General features: G+C 37.0%; 1 protein-coding gene across 3 annotated transcripts in view; it reads right to left on the minus strand.

Moving 5' to 3' along the window:
• Nucleotides 1-242: 242 nt before the first annotated feature.
• Nucleotides 243-18,884, minus strand: part of arhgap10 (Rho GTPase activating protein 10) — a 73,490-nt gene continuing 54,848 nt past the window's right edge. For 2 of the 3 annotated variants that reach the window (XM_056735706.1, XM_056735708.1), the window contains exons 20-23: nt 15,537-15,696; nt 6,786-6,890; nt 4,288-4,379; nt 243-1,278 (exon numbers count right to left, since the gene is read on the minus strand). In XM_056735706.1, the coding sequence (XP_056591684.1) occupies nt 1,190-1,278; nt 4,288-4,379; nt 6,786-6,890; nt 15,537-15,696 (446 nt within the window). In that variant the 3' untranslated portion in view covers nt 243-1,189. The remainder of the gene's footprint in view (nt 1,279-4,287; nt 4,380-6,785; nt 6,891-15,536; nt 15,697-18,884) is intronic. The other variant, XM_056735707.1, reaches the window with a different exon arrangement.

An 18,884-nucleotide genomic window follows, 5' to 3' on the forward strand; every position in this document is an offset into this window, starting at 1 on the left:
GTTTCTCGCGAACTACACAGTGAGAAAATCCTGAACTTGACAGAAGACAACAAATTCTCTCATTAAATTAAGGTGAAAGACATTTTTATTAGCATTTTCCCCTGCCAAAAGATTCCCGTGCCATATGACTTCAATCAAATAAAGAGATGTTTTATTTCCCAGGTCATAGAGCATATAAGCATATGGCTTCCCTTATAGTAGACACTTAGTTTGGCATATCAACAGAAATAAAAAGAAAGGTATAAGAATAACCACTTTATTTATTTAACATTGATTCATAGATGTTCAAACATCACAAACATGATATTGATGCCAAGACCTTTGCAGTTGTCGTAAACCACTGTCTTAAATCACCACTCGGTCACAAATATGAACCTCAGGAACAAGGGCTCTTAGAAAACTAAAAGTGATATCATTAAACACCTGCAGTGAAAGTCTTTGGAAAGAGCGCATTGTAACTTAACACATTGAACCACTTTGGAGAACACAAAAGTCAAGGCTTTTGTGTTTTTGGAAAATAATTTTACACATACACACAGATGTAAGACTTGGCAATATTTGATGTCACTGTTACATGTGTTTTTAAAAACATTAAAGCTTATGTACAGAATATAAAACATGATAAACATTTGAACAGCGTCACATGTCCCATGCAAAATGAAGGCACCACATCATCCTCCTTAACTCGAAGCAATCGCGTGTTTCATTTCAAATAGCCAATATCAATAACTGTTACTGTAGCTACTAATATTGCCGCTCATCTGTTTCAACAAACCAAGAAAATTGATTATTATGTGATAATTTTTATGACACATAATTTTGCACCCACATGTGCATGTGTTGCAACATGATAATATTAAATAAAAAGATACTCCTCTATCAACCCAAACTACTCATGCAATTCAAAAGTGGACAGCGCAAACAACATAGAACTATTTTGACATTTCTAAGCTCTAAATAACCTCAAGGGGACTAAAAGTGCAGTCTCTTTGTATGCATATAACAAATCTGAGTTTGAAATTAAACCTGTGACAGCATCTGTGTTTTAGATTCAGTATACATATACCCTCTCGAATTGTTTAGCGCAGAGAGAGCTGGAAAAGTGATGTGCAGTGCGATCGTGAAAGACCCACCGAGACCATGGATACCATGTATATAAAGTGAAGTGTGAGGACTTTTCTTCTATGAGTTACAGTATCTCCACATAGTTTTCAGGGATGAGTCCTCGCTTTCCCTCCAGCACACCCTCCAGCCATCCAGGCTCCCTGGAGAGAGTCACTGCAGAGCAGAAGCACGGACACACAGGTAAAACTTTTACAGCCGCCCCTCTGTCACATTGCATGTCAAAATTAAAAATTGTGAGAAAGTTGTATTTTAAGCATATATCAAGTTGACTATTTGAAGTACTATTTGAGTACCTACAGTATGTAAAAGTAATTGCTTTTTATGATGGCAAAATTGTTTTGCACATGCATGTTGCAAACATGTCATGATAATCTTTAGAAACAATTGCTGTCTAAAAGGAAACATAAAGCCTTTCAAAAGCATAGCAGTTACATAGAGTAAGTAACATTAGTTTATAAAAATGACATTTCATGCAGTCTGTTATGTTGCTGAGATTGAAAGTAAGCAGTCTGCAAAGTTGTAAGTTCGAAGGTGAATGAATAACAAAGTTATTGGCTTGTAAAAAAGGGAGTCGACTCTGAATCACGCAAATGAGACGTGAAATAGTCCGAGTCTCTAATTGCTTCATACATATGTCACTAGAAATAGTCCCGGCCTACGTTTTTCTGGGACTGCCGCGAAAACTGCATTTTGTTCCCCCAAACACTGTCACTCGTTCATGATATATGTGCATCATGTCTAGAACCTGTGTTCTATGTTGTGAAACTAAGTCTTTCTTATACCCAATTTGCATGCGATTAGTATTATCTGGGGACCTCGTATGATGAACCCTGTATTTCATGTGGGGCATTCGCACGGCATAAGTGAAGCCTGTTTTCTTTTGTAAAATGTACGGACTTATTTCCTGGATATGATGGCATGGCTTTGTGTATAGTTGCATAGCCTATATTTGTATGTAATGTATAATGATATATGATCACCAACGCGATCGCTGGTCTCAAATGTTACGAGAGTTCCCATGAGAAATAACAAACAGGAGACTCCCAGTGAAACAACAGTGTTGGCGGGTATGGATATGATGCTGCACGCAAAAAATATCTAAACGCTTCAAAACAGCGTCCATTATTCGCAAACAGTGTAGGAAGCCTTGAATAAGGATATAGGAGTCTGCCAAATCACAGAGAGGCTGATTCGCATGGGACTAATAATATCAAAGGACCTCAGGGTTCGTCAAAATATTGTAGGTAATTTGCGGGGGAATTTTTACTTTACAAATTACAGACATGGCCAATTCGCACAGGATTAAGATCACAGAAAACCTCTGCAATTATTAGAATTGACTAGAGGTCCCAAGGTAATACTAATCCCGTGAGAATAGGGCTTTATTTAAACTACCACAGGAAGAACAATTCATTTTTCAAGCTATACCCAAGGTGTATGACACCAGGGTTTTACTGTGCACGTGTCATTTACCGAAGATTGCTTCAATAATCTTGGCGTGTTCATTGCAGGATACTGTATGTTAAACGACTATCCTTGAAAGAGGGGCAATACCAACTTTATTTGGACCTGTTAGCTCCACCGAATCACAACCTGTAAGTGTGACTTTTTATTTTTGTCATAACTGCAAGAAATATTTGTGTACCTTATGTGTGTGTTTAGCTACTGCATATAACGCTTACGTTAACATGTACCATTATTTCTGGGGTATTACAGTCTAGCTATGAAGTCGGCTAATTAAAGTCTTCAATCTATTATCGTCTATCTATTGTCTACTATCGTCTTCTGATCTTTCTTCGTCAGACTTGGGCTCAAACTGGTAAGGTAAAATCCCCGCCATCTCCATCTATACACTCTATATAATATCCAACCACCTGTAAACAGAAAACCAGTTATGATGATTGGCGTTCCTTTTTGCGGCACGTTTGATCAATCACAGCAGACTACACCATTTTACCAATCACATGACACTAGGCTAGCGGATGGGAGGGGATTAGACGGATGAATCGTGGAACAAATCTTTTGAGTCAGTCAAAAAGTAAGGTAAGAATAATTACCTATTATTACGACATGATAGTGTTTTCACACCTTCTTTGTACTTAAACTTGTTGTTGGACACTCCATAAACCAAAGTAGGACCTTAAAAATCATGTTAATTATTCTTTAAGAAAAAGATCATCTCTGTTTAAAAGATCATGTGTGACAAATTCTCAGAAAAGGTGACATTTTCTCTGTGAGAAATTCTGATTATTATCTGTGAATGTTAATTATTCTTGCATACTGAAGATGTCCAAACAGAACGGCACACTGTATATAAAAGCCATGACAATGATGATTCATCGATCAGTTATATTCAGAAGACTGAATAGATAGAGAACGCTCATCCAGGTCACATGCCAAATGTAGAAAGATGGAGTAAAGTTGATCATTTCATTCAATTTAATTCATTAGAACAGCCTGCTGAATGATAAATAAAGGAGAAAGTTACAAATATAATTATCAATTTGTTCATGTTATGGTAATGAAATAAAAACTGAAGCAAAAACAAAGAATTTAAACATAAATTTAAATTTGTTAAACAAGCATATACAACATAAAATGTAGCTTTCTTAGCTTATGGGTCTTTATTATTTTCTTATTTTTACTTTTCTCCTCTTTGTCCTCTTTGGACAACATTCTAAGGTTTAAACTTTACCAACGTCATACACTTGTGTAGAGATTGGCAGGAAGGAGAGAATTGTATTGCATTGTATTTTTGCAATCTGGAATGTATTTTGACAAGCCATTATACAAAATAATTTGAAATAAAATATATTTGAATGAAAGAAATTATATTTATTTAGCTCAAAGTAATCTTTCTTGTACTTCAAATCGAGAAAGTCTTTATGAAAAGCTTTAGGTGAACTTGAGATAACAGCTTAAGAAAACAAGGGCTGTGATAGCGGTAAAGGCCCTCGTTTCCTACACGCGTGATTACAGCGCTGTCTTGTCTTTGTGGATTGATTAAAGGAGACGTTACACCCCTTCCCCATTTCCGCCCGCTCTCTCTCCGACCGAGCTGATATAGGATCAGATTTTTTTGTGTGCTGGTCGAACCTGGCAAATCCAATATGTCTGCGGATTCGGTTGAGCGGCCTTGCCAGCGATAACGTTAACACTTACCGTCTTGGAAGATTGCGCCGATCTGGAAAGAGAGTTCGGAATCGTGTTCAGCCTCGCAGGGGTACACAGCCTTTGCTTTCATGAAGGTGACACTGAAAAATGGAGGCAATCAGTTAGCGGGCCTCTCGCAATTCGAAGGCTGGGGATTAGGATTTAGAAGTTATCGACGGAAGCGGTCTGCTTGATTAACATCTGTCTGTGACAATCCAAGAGATGAGTTTTGGATGAGGTAGGGAAGAAAGATAAAGACTGTAGTTCCCAAGCAAGCATAACAAGAGGAGCATTCGGGCATATCCTAGCATGTCTATTATTTAAAGATCCTCAGGAATGGATATGAAACATGCATGATCTCTGAAGAAATGAAACTGAGAATATGCAGGAAATATTCTAACTAAAAAGAACATGCACTTTATAGAAGCAATGAATAGTTTAGCAATGTAAAAAACAAGCCAAAAGTAACTCCACATGGCTCAGACCACCATGGCTAGTTATACAGTAACTTTTTTAGCCGTAATATTTGTTTATATCCATTATTTAAATGCATTATTTAAATTTTATTGATAATTATATATTACTTTCAAGAACCTAAGGGATTTTTAGTTTACTCTAGTATTCGAGTGTTTTTACTTAGGAAAAACTTTACTTACCACATTATAAAGCATTTAACAAACATTTCACCCCACAACATGTTGAACCTTTAATACTCGAGTAGATTACTTTAAAAATATTGTACTTTCTTAGTTTTACTTATTCAAACACTTGCGTGTCAATACGTGCGATTATCATCAATAGATAATCACTGAAACATCTTGCGATCACACGCAGTGATCATTCGCATTCTTTCTCTCTGTCCATTCGCGTCTGCGTTACCATTTGCTTGTTATTTGGCGTGAGAGCCTGAAAGCGTGTGTGTGAGCTGGCATCCCTGAGCTTGTGATTTAGCAGATGCCTGATGCTAGGCGCTCTAGTGATAGGGGAGGGGCCATGCATGCTCGGACACTCAATTGCGTCATCGATACACTGTTTTAGCACCGCCCCAAAACACCGGAACAGAGAATTGGTGAAAATCGGTTTAACGGTTTAACTCCACAATTCAGTGCTACATACTTATGAGTCTTTGTAATGTGTTTCAGCAATACATTTCTAACATCTATGATGTGTTTGGAAACAATTCTCAGAATTCTCTTTACCCGGACTTTAAAGTGATAGTTCACCCAAAAATGAAAATTCTGTCATCTTTTTCTCACCCTCATGTCACTCTTTCTTCTGCAGGAGTCAAAAGAAGATATTTTGAAGAATGTTGATAACCGAACAAGAGTTGAAAATGTCAGTGGGTAACCCCATTGTTTGGTCACCAACATTCTTTAAAATATCTACTTTAGTGTTCTGAAGAAAAGTGTGAGGAATTGATTACAGAATTAAAATTATTGGGTGATCTATACCTTTAATTTAGTAACCGCTCAGATGGATTTAGTGACTTCAGTAAATGATTCAAAGGTTCTTTCAAACAAATCTAACAGGAATAATGTGTGTAAATCAGACTATACTAATCACGTTGTATGTTTACTTTTGTAATACAGCCAACACAGACAGCACAACAGAAAAGCTTTTTTGGCGTTAGTTTGAAGTTTTGATCTCATCACACTCAATTCAGATTGCAAGCACACAGCTCGGGTAAAACATCAAATATTTTGCCACAGTGTTGTAGACTCAGTAGTGCGAGAACACCACTGTTAGCAGTGCAAGAATCACTGATTAGGACTTCAACCCAATTCAACACCTGACAGTCTGATAAATGCTTTAAGAACATTACCTCAGAACAACACATATCCCAAACTCAATACACAACTCGAACAAGAAAGTTTACTGTGCGCTAATAATGAAAAGTTAGAGTAAAGACGTCATTCTCAAAGGTCACCACATTTTGCCAACAGCTTTTCAACAAATGAGATTAACTTCAAATGAAAGATTCTCATCACCTGCTGTTGGGCATCACTCACTTCATTTTTGTCTGGATCTAAACTATAGATTCTGCAGTGGTCTCTGTCTTGAAAGTGTGAGACAAAAAGTGTGTGTGTGTGTGTGTGTGCAGGTGAGCGTGTAGTGTTGGAAATAGAGCTGAGAAAGCAGAGATGACAGAGAGAGAGAAATCTAGAGCGAGCGTTGTGTAGGAGGAAAGAGAAGGCTGGTGAGTGTGGAATCGGAGGCTAAACAATGACAGATGAAGAGTGAGTGAATGCATGTGTGATTGAGTTAATAGCCCGAGGCTGAGAGCTTAAGTGAGACTTTAAGCATGAGTGAAAGAATCAATGAGACAGTGAGAGAACTTGTGTGATAGCTAGAAAAAGAGAACCGGTCAAGCCTTACACTTAAATCGACGTGAATTGGAACAAATTAATGACATGCTATGAGAAGTGAGGCGTGGATGACTGTACATTGGATATGCTGTGGGGTGCCAAAAGTTCTATTTTTTTCTTAAACTGTGTTTACGTTCATACCTTTCAGCGGGATTACTCTTTTCCGTTCCCCCTGTTTCGAGGTTCATCGGTGTGTGCGTCGCATGGGAGTCAGAATTCATCCATGATGCTGTGGCAGAGCATAACCTGTGGAAACAAAGTCACCAAATTCCTGTCATCTCTTGATACGTTAAATGATGTCAGTTAAGGGTTTGATCAAAAAATGACTACGATCGGTGCTTAAAAATCATATTGTTTTCTAAAATGCATTGTATAATTTTGTGCAGGAACAAAATACCTCTGGGATTGATCGAATTTACGATAGCATGTGCTGGTAATTCAATGCAATATACACAAAGTGTTTGAATGCTGGCCTTACTGAGCAAAAGAAGAACAAAATTCAGCACAGCAAAACACATACACACTCTTGATCAATTATGCAGACATCGGTCAGGCTGCAGACAGACAACAAAGAAACGTGAAAACTTCAGAACATCCCTAAGCACAGATGTAGCAGATGTACCTGAAAAGTGCAAATGATGCAAATGGGCTCTTAGCAAAAGTAGACAGCGGGTTTAAGTGAATATGAAAGAGGCCAGAATTCTGTTTTATTAATGCATATACAGTATCACAGTGTGTTTGTGTTGAAGGTAAGGGCAGTGAAGGACTGAGTGGAGCTGCAACAGGGGCAAATGAGGAGAAGTGCGGTCCAGCAGGAGATAGACAGAAAGGGGATTGAGAGAAATGAATGCGTAAGCATTTATACTGTATATATATATATATATATACACACATATTAAGGGTTTGGTTCCAAAAAGAGAAGAAATTTTCAAAAATCATGTTTTCTTTATTCTGCATTCCAAGTGATATCAATCAAACTGCAGTTTTTTATTTATTTAAGCCATTATAACTATAAAAAATACAGCTAACCAACCCAATAAAAACATGATAAAATATTATAAAACATGTTTTTTTTTTAAAGAGTTATTAAATTTTGGAACCAGACTCCTCATATATACATTATACGTATGGAGAGATGCAGTGATTTATGACTCTGCAGTGGGTTTGTGAGTCTGCAGCTGCTGCACATCAGCATGAGACTCCAGCAGAGCTGCAGTGCAGCAGATATACTCATTAACCTCACAGGCTCACATCATACACACTCACTGTTCAAGACATGCGCTTGATGTTCTTCTTACACATTATGGTTTTGTAGATGTTTCTCGGTGAACAGATATAGGCCTGCTGTATACGCTGTGTCACTTGGGTGACAAGAATCGCTCCAGAAATTACAAAAAAGTTAACATTGTTGTAACAGAGTCTTCAAACTCTCAAGAAAGGCAAAAGTACATTAAAAAAATAGGGTTGCCCTGCCAACCAGCAGATCCTCAGGAAAATGGTTTTACAATTTCGGTCCCCAAAAATGATTTTACAATTACTAGCAAGCCAAACCGAGAAAAATTGATTTCCTATTGAACTGGATGGAATTGCATGTTGCAGCACATCTTTTCGAATCCTGAAATAGGATTTGTATTTAACAGAGAATCATAAACAATCTTAAACTAAACACTGGCTGTTCATTAAGTCAATTCAGTTCCTTATTATCCTTCTAGTTCAACTATATCTGTAAACACCAGGCATCAATTCAGACGGGTCGGGAGGTTTAGTTGAATGTTTGTAATTCAACAATGTCCATTAAAGTGACCATTTAACATTAAAATCACAATATAATATAGTCACAACAGCACATTCATTTACTTTATGTAGTACTGTATACAGTCAATCAGTATTTTCCCACTTCCAGGCAGAGAGAAATATGTTATGCAGAGATGTCAGAAGCTTTTTCAGTTTATTTAACTTTGTAACTTTGTTTTCTAAGAAAGTCCTAAAATGTACACAACGTAAAGAAAAAAGATCATAACATGTAAATACGTTGTGACAGAATAAGAATATGTGAATAACTCAATTGTGAATAACTTGTTAGTTCTGATTTCATAGTGATTCTAAATTATATTTTGCTTTATTTTTCGTTTTGTCTATATTTAGGCTAATATAAAGAATAATTCGAGCATTATTTACCAATGCAGTATTTACTATTTTCCATAAAAACAACAAGTGATTGACACTTTGTGATAATAATGTTTGTTCCAAAACACTTGTTTAAATGCAAGAAACTAGTTTAGTAGATATTCCAAATATTTTATTTGACAAACCGGCTGTCCGTCTTTGTGTTAGTGTTGTGGGGATTTTTCAAATGATTAAAGTGCAGTTTACATAGTTATGTCCAGTAGGTGACGGCAAGGGACTGTTATTAGTGAGTCTGTCAGTCAGTAGACTATTCAACCATTTCACTCCAAAAGTCTGCTTTATTAAGGAACCAACTATGGCTATCAATATGTCAATCATAGCTATTTCAAGAGAGAATCCTGCTTTTATATATCGATGTAACTCCCGAAACTTTGCAGCGTGTAAAGAATGTGGCAGTTGGTCTTAGCAGCATGAAAAACAAGTATTATTCAATTCGGAATGGATAATATATATCACAGAAACTGAGCACTCCCTTTATAATAACTAAAAAGCCGTCACTCATTTTCATCGAGATCTCTAGCACCCCAGAATCAGGCCAGATAATAATTTACGCAAGGAATACAAAAGCCCGGACATGGAGTTGATAAATATAGTGGAAAGATATATATATAGAAAGAAAATTACCCCTCAAAAAAGTAGAGGCTTCCTCTTCCCGACTGCGAGTGGAGGTTAATTACTCTCCATTTTTAGCTGGAGTTAGGTTCACCAGAGAGGCGTCAATCAAGCAGTCATGTCAAGATTGTCCTGCACTTAGCGGTCTTTGCATGAATTTAATCACATTTGTCATTATAATTTTTAGTCAAATAAAAATATGTGAGCCTTAAGGGGGTTCCCGGATACCCCCAGCCCCCCTTCAATTCGAGTACTGTGTGCAACATTGCATGAAGTCAAACACACATAAAATATTATTGGACATGGCTATGATTTTAAAGTCGATTATCAATTAAAATAATTAACGCATAGCCCAGCCCTACATTACAATAAACAATTCATGAATGGGGAACGCCTCTAAACGCGTAACTTGCTGCTGCTACATTTAAAAAACTTTGCTAGGCTTTATTCATAATGTCAGGCTTTTTAGAGACATTTCTTGATTTTTGACAATATATCCCCAATGTATGCGAACCCAGCTAACCCATCACGTTCTGACAACTTCACCAGTTCGTCTTCATTTGGTCAACGTGACATTTCTTTGCGACCACGTTCTGAGGAAGTTTTGGCAACGATCCATTTCTTAGAATTTTGGTAGCGACATGATGTACTCGTCTTCAGATGATCTAGACACTGGTCATTTGATTAATAAATCTGGTCATTTCTGTTTATTATGTTATTGAATGATAAATGTATGATCAGAGTAAAATCTGTTATAATGCCTTCTTAGTTCTGCAAAGAGCTGCACGTTCTCATCATTTAAACGTTAACGGTCAATTCTTTTTACCTCACTGCCTGATTTTACTTTAGTGGTTTATTAATATTCTTTCTTTAGTTTATACGTTACAGCTGTGAGAGTAAACAAATATTTTGGTGATTTTCGATCGCTTTGGCGCGTTTAAATGAATGGACCATGATGTGTCATGGTTCTGGCCCATCTTGTCTTGCTTTTCTTGATCTAGTGGCAGAATCATGACAGAACCTCTTGTTTCATGTGGAGAGAGGCAATTTTGCACTAAGGGCCTTCCATACCCTCCGGTATCGTCTTTGTCCCCGCCCTCTCATTTCCTCATTATTGATTGTTAATGATTTCATGCCACGCATCTGTTCCCCTCTTGATTTGGTTCCCTTTATTATTCCCCTGTGTTTTCTGTCCTGTGCTGGTTCATTGTGTGTGTCAATTGTATGGTGAGTTCCTGTGCCTGTCTAGTCTAGTTTAGTTGTAAGTTCTTGTTAAATATTTACTTTAGTCTTGTTTTAATCTAGTCAGTCTTGGTCCAGTCCTGTCTTGTTATTACTGTCTCCTGTTTTGTCATGTTACCCACCTCGTGGGTTTTTGTTTTGTATTTATTATTAAAAGGTTTATGTTAAAACCCCTTACCCGCTGTCTGCACCTTGGTCCTCTGTCCTGCTCATCACCGTCCATGACACTGATGTTTGTGAGTGTAACTAAAGAAGCTTTTGATTGTTATTTCTAAAAATGGTCTACCTGCTAAATTTATGTGGTAAAATAAGAATATAATGTTAAGCCTGAACATAATGTTTATTCATCTCGGTCAATAAATATCTGCTTTAAATCTTTTATATTGTGTTGAAGTCTTTGATTATTTATGTCATGTATACAGTATAAATAAAATATCTGATTGTGATGTACAGTGCTGTGTTGAGTTTTATAATCGTTATACTGTGCTTTATACATATTTGAATAGGAAATTACTCCAATTATGCATAAAATTGTATCTTTAACGCACAGATTAAATCACAAATTAATTTAATCCTCCATGTGAGGGATGATAATTGTTTAAATTAAAAAAATTAAAAAAGATTTTAAACAATGTGATCGTTTAGTCGTTAGGACGTGCTCATCAAGTCCTAGAAGCATTATTTGGTATGTCACTGAGACGAATATGGTACGTTCCAGGTATGTGTTCAGGATGTAATCACCATGTCCCAACAATGTCTAATGTTAAGTCGTCAGGAAAAATATGGGAATCACAAAGTTACGTCAATGGAACGTTATTATAGTATGTTGTGGAAACGTTCAAGGTACGTCGTCACAACATAACTGTGTTAGCTGGAAATCTACCAATATGTTTAGATGAATGTTTATTACTCTCATAATCCAGCGAAGAAACGCAGCTGTGTCAATTTGTTCTATATGGGGGGTAGAAGGTGATAATTCAACGATATTATAGAGCAAATTCGGTATTAAAGGAAATAATGCTAAATCATGTGTTAGAGTTGGGTTTTGACATTTTTTATGAACGACGTGCACCACAGTGTAAATAAGCAAACATATTAAATGATTTTACTCGCTGTATTTTTAAGTTTGCACAAAACACAGAGGGAACACAAACATTAGGCTCTGTATGCAACCCATTCAGAAAGTTTTTTTTAAAACTGTCCCTACACTTTATTTACATATTGAAAATGATTCAAACAGAATAAAATATTGACGGAATGTGTGGAACAAATAAAATGTTAAATGAAACTATGTATTTATGTATTAAATATAATAACTTTTCCTGTGGATTTACAAATTTGTAACTTCGATTTTGTAGACAGCGCTTATCTATTCACGCCTGAATCTCTCAACTCTAGCCCATCAGCTGAGTGAGGCACAGTAAGACTTTACGTAATGAGGTTTTCGTGTTTACTAAGTGAAGATCTGGAGATGGTGGTCTAGTGGGTTAAACAACTGAACTGGTAAATCAAAGGTTGCTGGTTCGATCCCAGCAGCCACCACCAGTGTGTCCTTGAGCAAGACACTTTACTCCTTTTTGTTCCAGGGGGATTGTCCCTGCAATAAGTGCACTTTAAGTCGCTTTGGATAAAAGCGTCTGCCAAATGACTAAATATAAATGTTAGATATGTCAATAGACTGCCACTTAGCGGTAAACAAGAGTAAACACATCATGGGTGTATCGCCGCGGAAACGGCGGAAGGAAATTTCTGGTTGAGAATCATCCGTATCTTTTCTTTTTTCTTTTTGCAATAAGTCATTCTTGCCAAACTACTTTGGGTTTTATCGTGGATTGCAAACCAACTTTTGAGTTGAGTACCACCACGAGGAAGAATGAACAGAAATCAAGCCAAACAAAACTGCACCATTTTAAAAGAATGATCAACAAAAACTGTTTCCATTGCCATTGCCATCCATTGCAATTCTTTTATCAAATTGCCTGATAAAAACACCTCATGTGGGTGACTTTTTGGCAATACATGGAAGTTTGTGCTGAAATGTGTTTCCAATTGGCAATATTTTCAATTCGCAATTTCTTTTTGCGCAATTTAAATAGTAATGAAAATACCGCTTTTCTTTTAGTGAAAATGCACCCGTAACAAATAATATTTCCTTCTCATATTTTAGCTTTGGTAGAAGATTCTGTAGATTCTACATATGCGTCACCCAAAGATGTTACTAACTATAAACAACTGAACATTGTTGGGACATCAAATGTTTAAGAATTAATGATAAAGAAGCTCTAGCTGCGACATAGGATTAAAGAAACATTTTGTGTGGCAACGCATTATCTGTAAAGGTTCAAAATTTTTGGAGGATCTATTGACAGAAATGCATTGTAGTACACAGTCCATAACTATGTCTTCAGAGGTTTAAAAAGACCTTACATAATGAAGCGTTATGTTTTTATTACCTTAGAATGAGCGATTTCTATCTACTTACACCGCGGGTCCCCTTGCATGGAAATGCCATGTTGTTCCTACAGTAGCTCTAAACGGACAAACTGCTCTACAGAGCTTGTTTCGTAAATACGTGATCTCCTTCCGCAAAGAAGTGAAAACATGACAACATCTTCTTCCTGTGAGAGCCACCATAGTGCTTCTAAAGGGAGGGGGTGGAGTGAGCTGTGGTTGCAATTCGAAACCTCAACACTAGATGCCGCTTAATTTCATAAAGTGGGCCGTTAAAACATAGAGAACATAAGCGGTCAACACCCTTCAGCATGTGAAACTTCATTACAGTAAGTGTCAAAACACGATTCAGCATTTGGCTTGACTAGACAACTACAGTACTACAACTGTGATCTCTCTCATTCCTACTTAAAGGCCAAGGGCTTGAGATATTTACAGTCAGATAGGCGAAGTCTGCATGATATATGGACAGTAGTAGATCCGTGCGTGGCAGTGACCGCTAAAAGAGTAAACAAGCCGAATATCTCTCCGTGTCAATAGCATTTACGGAGCGCGGCCGCGGCCACCTGTCCCTCGGACAAACAGCAGGCAGGATTAACAGGCGAGCGGGGAGCCGCTTCCTCTGATGGCAGAGGGTGAGAAACGGCAGGGAGGGAAGCAGAGGGTTACATAAGACCAGTGCCGTCTGCGCACAGGACCGCAGGCCAAAAAGAGGGCGGCAGTGATTCAAAGATCAACTTTACTGCAAAAGAGGGAATGTGAATAAATGAACTAGTGATCGGGGTTTTGGGGAATAGGAGGTCACATTTTGAGTAAACAAAGTGCTATATAATTCACAAAAGAAAAATAATAAAATCTGTGGCGGAGAGTACAGTAGAGGGAGAAACAGAGAACAGCTGTGCAGAAACATAAGGTTTATGTCCAGGTGACACTGCAAGATGTGTTGGTGATATTTGACAGCATGAGCAAACGTTACACTTGATCCCCTATCAGCATTCAAGAGAGGAACTCCAGACAAAAACACAGCATCTAAAGAACAATGAAAGAGCTGAGGTACCACAGGCAAAACCTCTGGCAAATAACACCGGGGGCTTGTGCTTGTCAGCCTATGTTAGTTCATGTGCTAAGAGCTTGATGCAGTGCCAGAGACAGAACAAAACACCAACACACTGGACCTTAATAAGTTAAGAGTTAAATGGATGAGCTAGGTTTAGGCTTTCAAAAATCGTCAATATTTTTGCATGAATGCTGGTTAAACATATGTGGAACAATACATTGTACAGTTCAGCCACGGAAAAACATAAGACACCATTTCAAATTCAGCTTTTTTATTTTAAAACTTACTATTTATAGGTATGTGTTTAGATAAAATAATTATTTCTGTTTTATTCAGTGAACTTCTCACAATATTTCTCCCAAATTCCAAATAAAAAACATTGTTTGTATTTGCATTTATCTGGAGAAACAATTCACAGTATGTATTTGTACATTTATTTAACCTCGATAACCTCGATTTTCCTCAAAGTGTTCATGTGTCTTGTCATGCTGTCAGTCTTTCACATTGTTGTTGGATGACTTTAAGCCACTCCTGAGGTTTGATTTTGTTAAAAAAAACACTGGACTGGAATGGCCACAATACATCTAGTAATGCAGTTAGAAATATAAACATTTGTAATGGTCTCTTAATTTTCGCACGGCGGTCCAGTACATGCAAGTACAGTACACTTAAATTATACCCATGTCTAATTTGTTTATTTGTGTTGAGAGTCAAAAATTCATCAACATTAGCAACGTTTGATTAAACTTTCAAGCAACTGAGATGACAGTGATTCAGAAAATATGTGTAGAATTTCTGGACCACTGCTGCTCAGAAATTCTTCCATGTAATTACGCACATGTCTTTTTGACAGACATTTATGTCACGATATTAAAATAATGTGAATTCACATTAACGTTTATGCATTTGGCAGACGCTTTTATTCAAAGCGACTTACATTGCATTATACATTTGTTTCCAAGTATGTGCAATCCCCTGGGATCGAACACATTACAGTGGCGTTGCTAGTGCCATGCTCTAACCACTGAGCTACAGAAAAGCTTAAAAAACAAATGGATCCATACAAAAAGAGCGAATTTGATGCACAAACATGTATTATTCTTGCAACAAAAAGCTTTATTTAAACCCATGAAAATGCAGATCCTTTTGTAAAAAATCTTTCATTGTTCCATTATTATATCTTATAAGATTTTGATTATTATATTAATTGAGCAGTAAAGGCAGGCGGCTTTGAACGCTGTTTTAAAGTATCTTCAGTTAATAAGGTCGACTGAGCTTTTAATCCATACTGCACATGTGAAATGTATATTTATAAGTTATGGAAATAGGTGAGCGCTACATACCCCGTGCTCTCTGGTAGGGACATGGTAACGTTGCTGAGAGGATTCTTAGATTTCTCAGGAGGTGTTCCAGAGGCGTTAGAGGACTGGGAGGAGACCGACTCATTACTACCGGCTGATGTCTCATCATTAACCAGGGTTGGACTCTCCGAAGGAGAGACAGCTGGAGTTAAGTAGAATGCAAGAAAGGTGAAAAGGAAAAGCTGAGATCAGTTGGAACACAAATTGAATAAATACAATAAAAACAAAATACTTTTTTTCATAATCTAGGCCCTGTCTACACAAACATGGGTATTTTCAAAACTGCATTTTTTTCTATGCGGTTTGGCCGTTCGTCCACATGCAACACAGCACTCAGTCATTGAAACCTTTTTGAAAAATCCTGCTAGGGTAAAGAATTTTAGAAACTTCGGTTAACGTATGAGTGTGTAATGCGTGCCGTTCTCTGCTGTGTCTGAAGTCAGATTCCAGGCTTCTGATTGGCCAAAACAGCTTTATGGTTATATCGCCACCTGTTGGTTTGGCATGCTTTTTTCGAAGAAGGAATTTATAAAAATACCAATGTATGTGTGGACTAGGCTCCAGTTAACTTCCTTACTACCTAAACATGCAAATTATAATTAACATGATAGAAATTTATATATTATATAATTATGATCAAATTTGACTGTTACACATAAAGCTTTTGACTGTCACCAAATATTTTAAGAAATCATTCGGGATCATTTCAAAACCATTTCAACACACACAAATCTTGAGGCAAAGAAATCCAGTCCTGCTGCTGCTGATGTTTTTGGAAACATATAAGGAACATACAACACGAAACATCTTGTTTTCTTTTCCAAGGAGCAAGACAATAACAAATTCCAACAGTTCCATTAAAGTCTTTTCTTTTATCTGTTGTCTGGCGTACAATATAAAGTGTATTAAGAAGCGCATTTTACATTTACGCGTTTTGCAGAAACTTTTATCAAAAGTGACTTCCATTGCATTGTATTATACATTTGTTTCTGACTATTTGCCCCCCATGGATGGAACCCATGACCCTGGTTTAACTACCGCCCTGCTCTAACCACTGAGCCACAGGAAAGCTTTTCAGAAAGGAATTGATAAGTTTTACAATAAACTGTTTTTGAAACTTGTTTTAATACTCCATTGTATCCAGCCAGCCATTGTATGCCTTACAGCAAAAGGCTATGTGCTGAATGTCCAAATGACTATTTTTTATGGTACAATTACAGCTGTCATTCCAAATTTCATGAGAAAACTGCAGCCAGTGGAAGAGATATAGGGGGTGGGGGGAAGTTTTATTATTTTTTCATTGAGATTCCCTTATGTTTGTAAAGTTGTCTATTTTTTTTTAAATAAACTTGGGATACATCCATTAGAAACAGTAGGCAGTACATAGCTACATGTTATCTAATGACAGAAAGCACAACATTTTTGTGGACCTTCCCATTATATTACTCATACACCATCACTGATAATATACCAAACAGAAAATAAAAAACATCTAGTGATTAGATTTTTTTAGACATTTATCCTACTTACAAAGCTACTTCAAGATGACCTAGAAGATCAACAGAACAGGTGTCATTGACGTATAATAGTGGGCAGTCATGTGCTAATGTATTCGTGACACACAAAGTTGCAGATTGTGACCCACTTTTCCCTCTTTGTTTCAATAGACAGTCTTTATAGACTGGGCACAGTTACAGTATGAACAGCTGAAAAAGTACAGTGGATTTTATCAAATGTGAATGTCATCAAAAAAGAACCCATTTGCAATGAGTATAATTTAAATGATTATGTAATCAAATGGCTTTTATCTCATTTCCCTAAAAGATGACTATATAACCTAAAGTAAAAAAATCTTTATATTTCTTATGGTTTATTTAACCCCCAAATAATACCTTTTCGGATCTTTTATAAGGAACAGATATGTTTCTTATTCAAAATATTAAAGGAGTATTTCACTATAAATTTCATGATAATTCACTCAACCACATTTCGTGTTTATTTCTTCTATTAACAACAAAGCTTTCCAGGGTTCTTCTCCATATATTGCAGATAAATGGGGGTCTGTTGGTCAAGGTCCAAATCTCACTTTCATTACAGATCCGAAAGGCTCTACACGACACCAAGACACGATGAATAAGGGTGTTGTCTAGAGAAACGATTAGTCATTTTGAGAAAGTATATACTATTTCAACATAAATCCACAGCACTGCCTCCAAGATGCACATCCACGACTTCTCATACTACGTATCACATTAGAAAAGTCACGCGTGGTAAGAGGAAGTTCCGACCCAGTGTTTCAGAGTGTTGAGAAAGGAAACCGTTCAAAAGTTCTTGGATGTTGAATGACATGTTAAATGTCTTTGTGCAAGATTATTGTTTAAAATGGTCCGTTCGTTGCATATCAGGGATGTTTAAATCTTTATACGTCATGCGTGACCTTTCTAATGTGATTGCATGGACGTACATCGCGGCGGGAAGCGAGCCGTGTTTTTATGTTTAAAATGTATATCATTTTTTCATTTTCTTTGGAAATTACTAATGGTTTCGCTGGACAACACCCTTTTTCATCGGCTGGTGTCGTGTAGAGCCATTTGAAGCTATGATGAAACAGAAATTTGAGCCTTAACCAACAACCCTCCGTTCAAGTCCATTTTGTGAAGAAGAGCCCTGAAAAGCTTTCCTCAAAAGCCTCAATTTGTTTGCGACAGAAGTAATAAACACATGGGCAGCTTGACATGTGGTTGAGTGAATTATCCTAATATTTACATTATTTAAACAGTCTAACCTTCCCTACCAGCTATTTAAATCAATTGGAGATATATCTAGGTTCTACATGTACATGATTACTAAAAAGCTGTTGTCTGTCAACGCTGAAATCAAAACAGTTGGCCTTACTACACAAATCCACAGTTTTCTAAAGTATCGTGTTTATTTTGGTTCCTTTTCTACAGTAACACCACACAGAACACAGGGATCCTTAACAAACAAATAATCAGTGTTTACTCCCTTTAGTCTGCAAAGTGTGGTGATTCAGGCCCAGAAAACTGCAACGTTCTCAAAACCCAACAGTGTTTGGAAAGTATGCGAATACACTTGGAAGAAGACCCAATACTCGTCAGAGTACACCTGCACAGCTGTTACAAGGACGGGAGAGTAATGATGTAAAAACCACATAATTCTGGAAAACTGGAACCTATGAGAAGACCTGCTTTGCTCTTTACTAAAAATACAAATGTTTAGCTTAAAACTTTGTCAGCCTAATCCTATATTGATCTCAGTATGAAATCATTCCGGTCGAGTTGAATTCCTGTTCAACTCAAATACAGAACT

Source organism: Triplophysa dalaica, chromosome 2, assembly GCF_015846415.1.
Source record: "Triplophysa dalaica isolate WHDGS20190420 chromosome 2, ASM1584641v1, whole genome shotgun sequence".
Classification (NCBI taxonomy): domain Eukaryota; kingdom Metazoa; phylum Chordata; class Actinopteri; order Cypriniformes; family Nemacheilidae; genus Triplophysa; species Triplophysa dalaica.